Here is a 13,952-nt window from a genome sequence, read left to right on the forward strand (position 1 = left end):
TATACAAGAAACACTGGGATGTTGGCAACACTCCATTGAGAATACAATATTTCTCTTGTGGTTCACCACTTATATTTGCAATGTACATAGATCACCCAGAGGGGAAAGTTTTTTCTCAACAAAAGTGGAGTTACGCCTTAAAGGTAGACAGGAGACAGGGTGTGGTACATCAAACAGCAGCTGTTTACTAACTGCAGTTCTGAAGGAGGAAGAAAAAGTGCCAGGGTACAACTCCTCTTCCATTGCTGGCATTAGTAAGGCAGTAGATGGGCTGGCTGGGGATTGGGTTACTGGGGAATAGTAGAAGGACCGGGTGGGGATTTGATCACTTGGCAAACGCTGGGAGAAAAAGGGGCTGGCTGGGGATTGGCTCACTTGGGAGGGCAGAAGAGACTAACATCAGCGACAATAAAAATTCTGTTGTACTGGCTTTGGCCTCCCCTTAAAATTGTATTGGTCAGGCCAGTAAAACACAAGCTGAATAGTAATTGAAATTTGTAAGCTTCAATTAAAAAAAAACCCAAAAAAACAAAAGCAACTGAAGTATACAAAAATCACTAACAAGACAGAGCAAGCATCATGAGTTTTTGGGAGTTTTTAAAGAGGAACTCCAGATTCTTGCCACCTTCTGCACTTTTCTTTTTTTAACAACCCCCCCTTCCAGTTTTTTTTTTGCCAGGTTTATGTCACCAGTACTACTTCTTCCAGCAGTGATGGGGCGTTCTTTGTGGAATGAGTAGTGCTTACATAAAAGGGCATGAGGGGTAGTGTATTGTAATACTGTGTAAATAACTGCTGTGGCTATAATTAAACGTTTTCACTCTGTTCATTGGTTTATGCAATTCCAGTACGTTAAAACCCAGAAATGCTTTGCCATGTAATGCATAAAACATCAGCTTTTTCATCTTGAGCTCAGTATAAACACCAGATTTATCAGGAAAGTTGAATCCAGCTGTTAATGTTATCCCTTAAAAGATTTAATAAAATTTTTTTTTTTTACAGTTCTGTTTATTAAAAAAAAAAAACACAAATTTTAGGCAATATACAAGATAAAGGAAATAAAATACAGCCAAAAATATTACAGTACAAGTTTTTTTTATACACATATATTTATAAAGTTTAGTATAAACAGTATTTTGGGGCGTACAAAAATGAAAGGTCTGCACTTAGATACACAAAACACTTAAAATAACTTAACATTAGCTTTACAAAATAAATGCTTTTAATGAATGCCCTGTGCTTTCTTTCTTCAAGAGCTATGGAGGACTCATGTCTGAGATTTTTTTTTTTTTTTGTACACAGTTGCCATTTGAACAGCTCAAATGAACAGTCAGGTCAGATTTCTTGACCGCTCAAAAACATAATGCGTTTCGTTTTTTTCATTCTACGCTGCATTAATCACAAAAAATAAAATAGCTATCAGCTGCTCAAAGTCATGCATAAAATGATATAATTTTCTATAAATTATTATTAAGCCAATGACAACATTTTCATACCTGTTCAAAAATTCTGAATTTGGTCATTTTTTTATCCATTATTTTTACATACACGATAAATAAAAAAAAATAACTTAAGGTGTGGAAAAATGAAGTAGTGCACAAAACTAAACAGACACACTAAGTAATTTACAGCAATTACTAGTCCATGCCTAGTGTGAACAGAACAAGGGCACGTCAAATGAAACAAATATAGACTGTACAAGTTTAATGTCACTTTATGTAGAGATTTGTATCAGTTTCCCAGTTTGTTTTTTACGCAAATTCTTTTATCCTGCTTTGGATTTTCTTGCTTTCAGCAAAAGCTAGGATTTGCCACATTTGCCAGCAGTTTCATAAAAGCAGTCTTCATTTACAACAGAAGTTAGGCTTTGAATACTAAATTCCCTCTCCAAAATTGCATTCAGATCAATGCTTGCATTATCAGACTGGTTGTCAAGAGACTGGTGATGGTCTTTCATTGCCTTTGTAATTACCTTGTCTGCTTTTGTGTTAAACACCCTTCGTTTAATTGGACAGAAATGCCCCCTTACAAGCTTTGGATGTTCCTTTAACTGAAAGTTACCTTCCCTGTCAGTAGCGTTGGACTCCAAATTCTTCAATTCAGTATTAGCGAGTTCTGAAAGATTTAAATTTTGGAACTGTACTTCGATGCCTTGTGTTGGGTTACTCTTTATATTTGTTGACTCAGTTGTCAAATTAGCAAGTCTATAATCTTCATCCTCATCACTGAGAATATCTGATTCCTTGACTGTAGTGCTTGGCTGGTCTGACACGCTTGTCTGCAGAGGTTTGATAGGAGAGCGACTTTTTAGATCTTGAAAGCTTTCAATGGTAGGACAACCACTGCTATGTGTGCCACTGCTTAGGCTGCCATCATCTGAATCCTGTCCATTACCTTTGCCCATGCTGTTATTCCAGTCAGTACTTGGGCTGTGTTTAAGCACTTTTAATGATCTTGTGGATGCTGTTGGAGTTAACCACACAGAAGGTTAAATACAGAAATCAAAGCTGCTCAATTAATAACTTCAATTTCAGTAATGCAATTTCAATAAAAAATGTTCACAGCTTGGTAAATCCCATTAACACCACCACAACCTATGATTCAAGCCAGTAAGTAAAGAATTAATCTTTTTACATTACTTTATACAATATCTCTGCTATCACTTGTCCCTTCATTTACATAAGTCATAAAGATTTTTTATATTCCTAGTTAGTTCTCACCACCCAAGAGTACGGTATTTTTTCATAAGACGCACTCCCCCCCTCCCCAAAAAAATGGGGGGGGGAATATCTGTGTCTTACGGAGCGAATATTGACCAACCTCCCTCTAGTCATGTTAGAATACTGGCGCTTGGCTTCTCTGTGGCAGAAGAGAGGATGACAGGATGTGAGGCTCATCCTGGCAGGGGCGTACCAAGGGGCGGTGGTCCGCCCCGGGTGCCACACATTGTGCGGGGGGTGTCAGTGCTGAGAGCCCTGGCTGCTCCCTTTGGTATTTTTTTTCAGCCGGAACACCCCGAGCGCCACGGCTGCACTAGCTTGGCCCAGTCCGTCACTTCCTGCTCCTCCCACCACAGCTGCTGCTGCAAACGGTGTGAACAGTCCTCTGGACCTGCCTAGCTGCTGCCTGGGTATATCTGAGGCTGAGAGCCAGCCAGCCGCCCGCTGGCAGAGGGGGTTGTGGATTGCAATGGCAGTGTCCTCTGCTGTCCGATGTGAGCTGGTGATGAGGGGATGGAAGGTGTGGGTTGGCATGGTATCCACTGGCCAGTCACCTGAGGTGGTGTGAGAAGAGGCTGAAGGGGTGTTTGCCCTGCCACCCTGAGCTAATCTGGTAAGAGGGGAGGTTGCTGTGTCCACCACCCAGGTATAGTGTAGCTGAGCTGATTTGATGGGGGGGGTGTTATTGCTGTGTGTCCACCACCCACCTATAGTAGTAGTATTAGTATAATAGTATTCCGTTATATTTTATTAAATATTTTAGTACACCATTTGGTTCAGAATATTTTTTTAACCTGGTTTTCCTCCTCTAAAACCTAGGTGTGTCTTATGGAGCGAAAAATACGGCATACATACAAAAGAATACATTATTCTGTATACCATCAATTATGCTCTTTGCTGTATATATTTAAAGCAGGGGTGGGCAACCTTTGCGAGATGGAGATCTACCCGAACAACATGAAAGATCAAAGTTCACCAGGGTTCGGCGTCTTTTTTTTTTTTTTTTTACAAAATTAACTAGCAAGGCCTAACTAAATAGTAAGGATATAAACTTAGCCTACCTTAAAAGTGGACTGTGTCAGTAAAGCTGTGGATGTGTCAGTAGGGCAGAGAGGTTGGTGTCAGTAGGATAGTATGTCAGTCAGTAGGGCACAGGGCGATGTCATTAGCTTTTTATTTATTTTTTACAATTTTTAAACACTTTTGAATCAGAGAAAGGAGACTGAGGACATATGCCTTGATTTCCATCTCTGCAGACCCAGCTGCACAGAATGAATGAACAGGAATACAGTAGCCTCTCTACAGAGCTTCCTTTTCATTCACAGACTGAAATATAACAATTAATGTTTACTACACTTCAGAATGGAATGAACACAGTAAGTGATCAGCACCGATCACTCATTGTGTTCATTCAGAAAAGAAAGGGGCCAGTAAATTCCCCACTCCAGTGGGAGGCCGGCAGCACATTGGAGGGGGGGCAGGGGAGCATGGGCAGCAAAAGGAAGGGGACCCTGGACAGGAGAAGTGGCATTTAGTAGAACCAATCCCTGTTCTTCAGCAGCAGCTAAAATATGGTCAGAGGGAGTGGAGGAGAGGCGGCTGGAGGAGGAAGAGGATCAGTTCCAGTAAATGCAGTCCTTCCTATCCCGGTTCCAGGGGACGCGATCTACCCGTCAGGTAGATCATGATCAACAGGTTGCCAAACCCCTTAAAGAATGCGAAATATTACTTTAACCTGATGTGGGCAATTCATATAACCTAAAAACTGACCCCCAACGCCTTAATTTTATGTATTCTTTTTGAAAGTTCAACAATATAAAGTACATTAAATTCCCAAGTTGTTCCTGCCCTAAACAATTACCATATTAGTAACAGCACAGTGCATTTAAAAAAAAAAAAAAATCACTGAATTCTCAGAAACACATGATTTTCGGTGTTCCTTTATATCATCAACATTATCATATTGTTCTATACAGATATGTATGAAATACTGGTATACTACATTGCAAGTACAGTTGAACATGAATAGAAAAAAGGACAATACATTTAAAAAAAAAACAAAAAACTAGCAACTAGCAAAACTGGCAGTAACAAAAATGAGTATTACAAGGTACCGTACCTAGTTTTGCAGACACTGGAACTCTGTTTCTTAAAGGAACCAGCCTATCTTTGTAGGTCTTCTCCAAAGGGAAGTCACATTTTATATTTCGCTTTAGGTTTTCTCTCAGAATAGAACGGATAACTTTAATTGTGCTGGTTTTACTTTCGCAATCGCTGGAACAATAAAAGTAATTAGTAAACACCTCCGATGCCTTTTTGCTCACCAACATTGCAATTGTGATACAAAGTTTTGCCTGCAATTCAACTACTCGTCTACAAAGGGACAATTAAATAAAGAATTTTTGACACTTTTCTGGCACCTGCACCAAAATTCAAGAAAGCCTAACTACAGTCTTCCTGTTTTTTTTTTTTTTTTTTTTTTCTACTAGTCTTTCGGCCCATTTGCTCTCATTATGTCTTTCTTTATGGGATATTACATTGTGAGGATTCTCACATTCCTTCGATACCTTGTTATGTGATTGGTTGTCTAGCTAGGCAGCCCCATTCTTATCATAAATCTTTCCTTCCCTGTATCCTAAGGGTTGGGGATGTTAAAGATTGGAGTCTTTGGTATGTGGACTGATTGTTTTTTCTCTTCTTCCTGTCCTAGGGGACCTCCTGAGAACTTGTCCTGGTTGTCTGTTGACCTCATCACAATATTGGTCTGTTGCTTTCATTTCAGGTAGTTCAGTTCCACCTGTTTCGGTGGGTTTTTGATTTCACAGCCTCTAACTAGTGCAGGCTCATTGTTCCTTTGAGTGGAGTCATTCCCCTTACTGGTTATTTTGTCATTGTCTTGAGCATCAGGTTGATCCTCTGTGGCTTCCCTTGGTCATTGGCAGCGTCCAATCTTTCAAGAAACTTCCCCTCATCTGGTTCAGATTCAGGCATTGCTCCTAAGCTACAGATGATTTCCAGTCCCCTCTTGCATCTGTCAGTGGCTGTTGCCCACTCAGCTGGACATCTTTTGGATGTTCTGTTTCTGAATTCCTATGCCCCCTCAAATGGAAATATTTTTTGTACTTAACATATTTTTTTTTTTCTTGAAGTCCATTGAGGGACACGGGTCCCACCCCTCTTTTTTGCTTTGTCACAAAAAAATAAAATACATTGAGACATTCTGGGTAAAGGAGGGGTTATACAGGGCCTGGCTTACAGGTTTTCCATTTGCAAGTGTCCTACCTCCTGTAGGTGGCCACTTAACCAGATTGTTTCTGAATCCTTGGGTCCCTTAATGGACTCCAAGAAAGAGAGTTTACAGTACATACAAAAATCTTTAATCCAAGGGAAGTGTAACTGTTGGGTCTTTTCTACTACAGAACTAGCTTAAGCCATTTTTTTTATCTTGCTTTATGTAATAAAGAAGGCAATTACCTGCTGCACAGCTGAAACAACGTCTCCGGCCTGCCCTGAACCTCAGATTTGGTATGGATAAGTTCCCACATGCAGTTATTCTCTGTTCCTGTATAATATTACACTAAATTACATTACAGAAAAAAATCACTTTGCAGACTATGCATCATACAGTGAAAACGGTTTTGCCTGGATTGTACCGATACGATTTTCAATTGACTTAAACCATTTGCCTGTCTATGTCCTTCACTTTACAATCACTTTAAGCAGTAAAATGTAAAGTCTTTTTTTTCTATTAAAATAACAAACATGTTATACTTCCCTGCTTTGTGCACTGGTTTTGCACGGGGCAGCCTGGATCCTCCTTCTCGGGTCCCTGGCTGGAGCTCCTGGCCCCTCCATCCTGTTGAGTGTCCCCACAGCAAACAGATTGCTATGGGGGGCATCCGAGCCAAGGCTTTGTGTATCCATTTAGACACAGAGCCACGGTTTGGCCTGCCCCCTCTATCGCCTCATTGGCCGAGTTTGATTGACAGCAGTCGGAGCCAATGGCGCCACTGCTGTGTGCTGTGTCTCGGCCAATCAGGAGGGAGAGTCCCGGATGGCTGAGGCACTAGTGGACATCGCTGGATAGCGGTGGGCTCAGGTAGGTATGAGGGGGGCCGCTGCACACAGAATTTTTTTTTAGCTTAATGCATAGAATGTATTAAGATAAAACACCTTCTGCCTTTACAACCACTTTAATGACTAAATGCTATAAACCAGGGGTCCCCAAACTACAGCCTGAGGGCTGGATGCGGCAGTTTGCTAGCCTTTATCCGGCCCTTGGGGCACTATTCTTCCAAATGATATGAAGCACTATTCCTTCCACTGACACCAACAATCGGCCACCATTTCTTCCACGGATACCAATGATGGGGCACTTCGTCTCCTACTGACCACCAACCCTGAGGCCATGTTAACCCTCACTGATGAGACCCAGGACATTTTCTACCCCCAATAGCTACAATCTGTCCCCCCCCCCCATAATCTGAAGGACAGAAAACTGGTCCTTTGTTAAAGTTTGGCGACCCCTATAAACAAACACCCATTGAGACTATATATAGTTAAGAAAACTCAATCTCCATATTAGTTTAATATGATTACACAATTACCTGCTGCATTGCCCATTCTGACTTGAAGGGCAGACAAAGGAATCAACCAACGAAATTTGAACTGGTCTATATCACTGTAAATTTGAGAGGCACGCGTATTTTGACTCTGAAAGAAGAAAAGAAAAGAAGATCTTGAGCTTTAAGTGTGATACAGAATTCAGAAAGAACTCATCCTAAAAGAAAGAGGCAGCCACTTTGCAAGATTAACCTATTCCAAGTACAACAAATTCCTAAGAAAATCATTGTGATAGGCTGATAATGCCTGTTGGATAATCAGAAAAAATTATACACTTTTTTTAAATTTTGTAGTGGTGTTTGACCCAGATTCCATTAAATACTGTGTTTTTCCTGAGGGATGTCTAAAAATTCCTTCCTGGAATATTTGCAGTATCCATTTTTTATACTGGGTTAGGTTGAGGCGATTTTTTTTTTTTTTTTTGGAAATGCCTTGACAGCCCCAATTAAAACATTTTGTTTACTACATTGAGATTTATATTCCCGGATAACCATAGCAGTTTCATAAATGAAATGTTTAATTCCCAGTGGGAATGTCATCTTTTTTTAAAGCGGAACTTCAGTCATTTTTTCATCTTTCCATCTATTAAATCTTCTGCCCTTGTTGTTTTAACTTAGGATAGTAAAACATTTGTTTTCTGCAAGTAAATACCTTTTACAGCCCACTTCCTGTTTGTCTGGTAAAATGCCTAGGCGTATTACATCATGCACAGCTCTTGTTCTGTCCACCAGATGTCTTGCTGGTTATTTGTACCTTATTTGTACCTGTGTTGTTAAATTTACATGCAAAATGTGTAATTTACTTAAGACAATCATATGTGGTGTGCAGTCTCCATCTAACGTTCCTTTTTGGATTGCTGCAGTTCTGTTTCTGTTAATTGTTGTATGTGTAATAGGAAGTTGTCAGCAAGCAGGGAATTCTGGGTAGACAGGAAGTCAACCATCCACGATTCTTTTTAACACATTGCAAGAAGGAAGTCATGTATTTCTCTATCGCCATCACCCCTTAGAGAACTTAAAAAGTATGTTTTTACTATCCCATCTTGTACTGTATATCGTTGTTTGTGCAATGTATGCTGTATTATATGCAATATTATACTTATTGAGGTCCATTTCTGTTATTTTGTAGTTTCACCTGGCTTGTTCTAATAAAACTGAGATCAAAGAAATATGGTATATACAGTTATTGGGATGAGAAGGTTTAGCTAGCTGTCCCAGAGACAGAACAGTGCTCTCTCTCTTTCATGAGAGTTTGCCAGGAAAGGAGGGGGGGGGGGGGGCGAGTCATAAGAAGGCCAAAAGAGCTGCAGAGCTGGAGGTGTGTGTCTGTGTAAATCCAGGAAGTGAACAGGTATCAGCTTCAGCTGCCCACAGTTAAAATGATTGCAGCCAGACTCAGTGGAGGGAGATTTCTGCAGCATATTTGAAAAGTATAGAATCACAGTATATATAAAGTAATATGCAAAGTGGTTGGAGGGAAGCTTCAGAATGTCAAGGATATTTTTATTACAAATTATGTGAGCAGACTGCAGTTCCTCTAAGTGTTTTTTTTCCTGTTTGCAGCCACCTTTAAAGTACATGGAAAATAAAAAATGAACTTCACACTTTTCTTATTAAAAAAGTAATAGGGAATAGTTTGTTTCCCCTCTCCATTAAAGACAAATACCAGCACATCTTTAGGGAACAGTTTACTACCTCTGGTAAATAAATACCTACTTACTCGTGGAATGACATAGGAAAACAAAAACAAAAAAAACTGTATGTACCTTATCAAACTGTTGGTTTGTACTTTTATATTACTGCAACATTATATTTCTCTATTTCATATTTAGTCTACTAGAAGATATTTAAACCAGGCGTAATGCTGCTTTTTCACTTTGTTGTTAAAGCAAATCTCAAGGCAAACAGCTACAGTGGATATAAAAAGTCTACACACCCCTGTTAAAAAGTCAGATTTCTGTGATGTAAAAAAAAAAAAAAAAAAAAAGACAAAGAAATCATTTCAGAACTTTTTCCACCTTTAATGTGACCTATAAACTGTACAACTCAATTGAAAAACAAACTGAAATTTTTTAGGGGGAGGGGGTAAGTAAAAATAAAAAATGTAAATAATGTGGTTGCATAAGTGTGCACAGCCATATATAACTGGCGATGGAGCTGTGTTCAGAATTAAGCAATAACATTAAACTCATGTTAAATAGGAGTCAGTACACACCTGACATCATATAAAGTGCCTCCGATTAACCTCCAATAAAAGTTCAGCTGTTCTAGTAGGTCTTTCCTGACATTTTCTTAGTCGCATCCTACAGCAAAGCCATGGTCCACAGAGAGCTTTCAATGCATCAGAGGGAACTCATTGTTAAAAGGTAAACAAAATAGAAGTGATCTCCGCGCTCAGGATAGTATAAGGTTGCAGCTTCCCCTATTCGGTTCTCCACAGGAACTTACAAGGATTAGACACAGAACAAATGGGGTGATTGGCGCTACCTTCCTAGCTGTCACGTGGGGGTGAATAAACCAAGTGTGTGTGGATAAATAAATATAACTCCCTATAAAAAACAACAAAGGGGAGAACAAGAGAGGGGTGCCCCCAATAGTGCAAACAACATGCAATTATATCAATATAAGTGACATATAAGCAAACAAAGATATTAATAACCTAGTGAACATTATACATATGCAATAAAATGTGTAAATAAATTGTTAAAATATAGACCAAGTGATGTTTTAACAGTGTTAAAGCCGGGAATTCTCAAAAGGCTTCAAATAATCTCAAAAAATTTGTATATAGTACGCACAAAAATTTTTTTTTGTGTGTATATACAAAACAGCAAGTCCCAGGTGTGGCAAAATCCCAGATTATTATAAAAAAACCATAAGATACCGTGGTAAAAGTAAAAAATATATATAAAAAATAATAATATATTGGTGCAAAAAATTTTTATAGTGAAGCTCCAAAATGGCCAAGTGTCCAGAAACATTCAGGTGACTTTTGGGCTCAGCAGATAAACCAAGTGACTCCTGTGTTCCCTCCGATGGGTCCCCACTCACCAGCTCCCTATACCCCTACAGGGGTAAATCAGCATTCAGGGTAGCTTTGGATAATGTCCCTTGGTTGCTCTACTCGTGGTCCATCTCCAAATTGTGGTAATCTGTATGTTCTCCACAATGCTGTCCACCCAGCAAGGGCATCCAGAGGGGTTTCACCAGTCACTTATTCCAAAGATTTTAGCAGGGATGGATCAGATCAGCCCAAGAACTGAACTAGCTCATGTGAGGATGAAGGGAGTGGGAGAGGGGGTCCCCAACAAATGCCCGGCCTGGAGCAGAGGCAGGAAACCCAAACCAAGTCAGGGGGTCAGCCCGTAGGCAGGCCAGGTCATCACAATGCACTCCCAGAGAGGATAGATGATTTAATAACAATCCGCACCAATCCGAGATCCAGGGTGGGTCCCCACCTGCGTCATTGTTAAAAGGTATCAGTCAGGAGAAGGGTACAACAGAATTTCCAAGGCATTAGGTACATTATGGAACACAGTGAAGACAGTCATCATCAAGTAGATAAAATATAGCACAACAGTGACATTACCAAGAACTGGACGTCGCTTCAAAATTGATAAAGACTAGAAGAAAACTGGTCAGGGAGGCTGCCAAGAAGCCTACAGCAACATTAAAAGGAGCTGCAGAAATATCTGGCAAGTACTGGCTGTGTGGTACATGTGACAACAATCTCCGGTATTCTTCATATGTCTGGGCTATGGGGTAGACTAGCAAGAAGGAAGCCTTTTCTTATGAAGAAAAACATCCAAGCCCGGATAAATTTTGCAAAAACACATCTGAAGTCTCCCAAAAGCATGTGGGAAAAACATGTTCTGGTCTGATGAAACCAAGGTTGAACTTTTTGGCCACAATTCCAAAAGATATGTTTGGAGCAAAAACAACACTGCACATCACCAAAAGATCACCATACCCACAGTAAAGCATGGTGCTTTGAGGCTATTTTTTCTTCAGCTGGAACAGGGGCCTTAGTCAAGGTAGAGGGAATTATGAACAGTTCCAAATACCAGTCAGTCAATATTGGCACAAAACATTCAGGCTTCTGCTAGAAAGCTAAACATGAAGAGGAACTTAACCTTTCAGCATGCCAATGACCCAAAACACACATCCAAATCAACAAAGCAATGGCTTCACCAGAAGAAAATTAAAGTTTAGGAATGGCCCAGCCAGAGCCCAGACCTGAAAATCTGTGGGGTGATCTGAAGAGGGCTGTGCACAGGGGATGCCCTCACAATCTGACAGATTTGGAGTATTTTTTGCAAAGAGTGGGCAAATATTTCCAAGTCAAGATGTGCCATGCTGATACCCATACCCAAAAAGACTGAGTGTTTCAACAAAGTATTAGTTTAGGGGTGTGCACACTTATGCAACCATATTATTTTAGTTTTTTCTTTTTACTTCCCTCCACCTAAAAGATTTCAGTTTGTTGTTCAAATGAGTTGTACTGTTAATAGGTCACATTAAGGTGGAAAATGTTCTGAAATTATTTATCTGTCTCATTTTTTTTACATCGCAGAAACCTGACATTTTAAAGGGGTGTGTAGACTTTTTATATCCACTGTATATACAGTGCTGTGAAAAAGTATTTGCCCCCTTCCTAACTTTTTGGGTGTCACAATTAAATGATTCGGATCAAACTAATTTTAACTTTACACAAAGATAACGCAACTAAATAAAAAATGCAGTTTTAAATGACGATTTCATTAAAAAGGGAAAAAAGCTGTCCAAACCTGCCTGGCCCTATGTCAAAAAGTAATTGCCCCCCCCCCCCTTTTGCTTAATCATGAATGAACTGTGATTAACCACATTTTTTGGAAAAGCAGAGTAAAATTTCACTTGCCACACCCAGACCTGATTATTGCCAGTAACTGTTGGTAGTTAAGAAACCTCGCCTCCACTTAAATTACCACCACTGCACCAGAGGACAAGAGACCTAACCTACAGCTGCCACTTATGGATAATATGAAATGTAAACTGTATTTTAGCCCTTATCAAAAGAAATAAGTGATAACAGGACAAAATAGTGGCGCTAAAATGAGCAACACTAAGTGATTGAACAACCCATTGTAACGTGAAAAAAATATATAATATATATATATGAATATATAAATAAATGCTGTTTTCACCCTGTGACAAGTGAAAGCTAAAACAAAAAATTATAAAACAAAAAAGTGTCCATAAAGTGTTCCAGTGAATTGCTATTCGGCGTAAACTCTTGTTGCATCCACCACACCACTGTGAAAGTGATCCACTCTACTAAAGAAACGCACTCACCGAATTCCAGTGCCTACACTCTCATGTTAGGCTAAGACACTTTCAAACCACATAGACAGGGTTTAGTACGAGTATTCAGTATCCAACCGTGCATGTAAGGGATCTCTCCACATGTAAATAATAAAAGGTGCTCCAATAGTGTGATAACTGATAACATCAATAGAGGAGCGCCTTGGCTGTTGCTCTCTCTCTGGGACCACAAGCCAAGTAAAGACAAGACTCCAGTCGAGTCCTCCAACCTGGGGTATACCAGAATTGCCTAAATACTCAAAAGTGCGCCAGTCTATGACATCTATCACTGGGCATACTACTGCACTTTCCTCTTCCCGGATCCTCCGACACAGCTATCAAAGGATGTGGTAATAACCCCCAGCATTGATGTCAGCGGATGCATTGAAAAAGTTTTTGTGTGATTCTGCGCAGGGAAAGTACAAGCAGATGAACCTACATACAGATGATCACACAGAGAAATTGGTGTCCGTTTCTTCCCCCTTGCTGTGACTGACAGGTGATTTCCTTATCTCATGCATGAGCGTGAGAGAGGCATTCTGTGTACTTCACATCTCCCCTCCTTTCTTCTCCAGCTCTCCCAGGATTGGCTGCTCCACACCTCAGCATGATTGGGCATGTTGAAGTCATGTGGTGCCTTTCCTGGGTTTTGACTGGATGTTAGTGATCACTGGGCATAATCCACGAGACCAGCAGAAGTTCAGTGTAAGAAATACACCAGAGAAAATATATGTTACCAAGAGGAGTGTAGAGGTGGGCGGGGAGTCTACTGATGTCATGACTCCGCCCACCGAGCTCCGGACAACAGACACGCAAACATAATCCGGAGTTGTGCAGGGCTACAAACAGAAAAAGGGGAGATATTTGACAGGTAAGGATACATGCAGGAGGCATGTATATCCTTAGAGATAAGCACTATGGCAGTAGTTTAGCAATGATGAGAGTGGGTTTACATCCACTTTAAGTCTAAAATACAGATAGACAGGGAGGGTTGTAACGATATGGAAGTAACCAGGTGTATAAGCGCCAATACCTCTTCCCAGAATCCGACAATGACCGGGCAGGTCCAAAAAATGTGAGTAAAATCTCCAGGGGTCCCCCCACAACGCCAGCACTTGGGGGGAGAGCTGGAGTTCATTTTATGTAACCTGTATGGTGCGAAATATGCACTCTTGACTATTTTGAACTGGATCAAACGATCTCTCAAGGAAACAAGGGACTGTAAGGGGAAATTTCATACGTCATCCCAGTTATCATTGTGAAATTGTGG

General features: G+C 40.2%; 1 protein-coding gene across 8 annotated transcripts in view; it reads right to left on the reverse strand.

Annotated features, from left to right (window-relative positions):
- Positions 1-1,256: 1,256 nt before the first annotated feature.
- The window catches only part of TIAM2 (TIAM Rac1 associated GEF 2), a 432,210-nt gene continuing 419,514 nt past the window's right edge, over positions 1,257-13,952 (reverse strand). For all 8 annotated transcript variants that reach the window (XM_073627924.1, XM_073627922.1, XM_073627925.1 and 5 more), the window contains 4 exons: positions 7,328-7,433; positions 6,195-6,282; positions 4,840-4,994; positions 1,257-2,463 (listed from right to left, as the gene is read on the reverse strand). In XM_073627924.1, the coding sequence (XP_073484025.1) occupies positions 1,802-2,463; positions 4,840-4,994; positions 6,195-6,282; positions 7,328-7,433 (1,011 nt within the window). In that variant the 3' untranslated portion in view covers positions 1,257-1,801. The remainder of the gene's footprint in view (positions 2,464-4,839; positions 4,995-6,194; positions 6,283-7,327; positions 7,434-13,952) is intronic.

This window comes from Aquarana catesbeiana, linkage group LG04 (genome assembly GCF_042186555.1).
Source record: "Aquarana catesbeiana isolate 2022-GZ linkage group LG04, ASM4218655v1, whole genome shotgun sequence".
NCBI classification, from domain to species: Eukaryota; Metazoa; Chordata; class Amphibia; order Anura; family Ranidae; genus Aquarana; species Aquarana catesbeiana.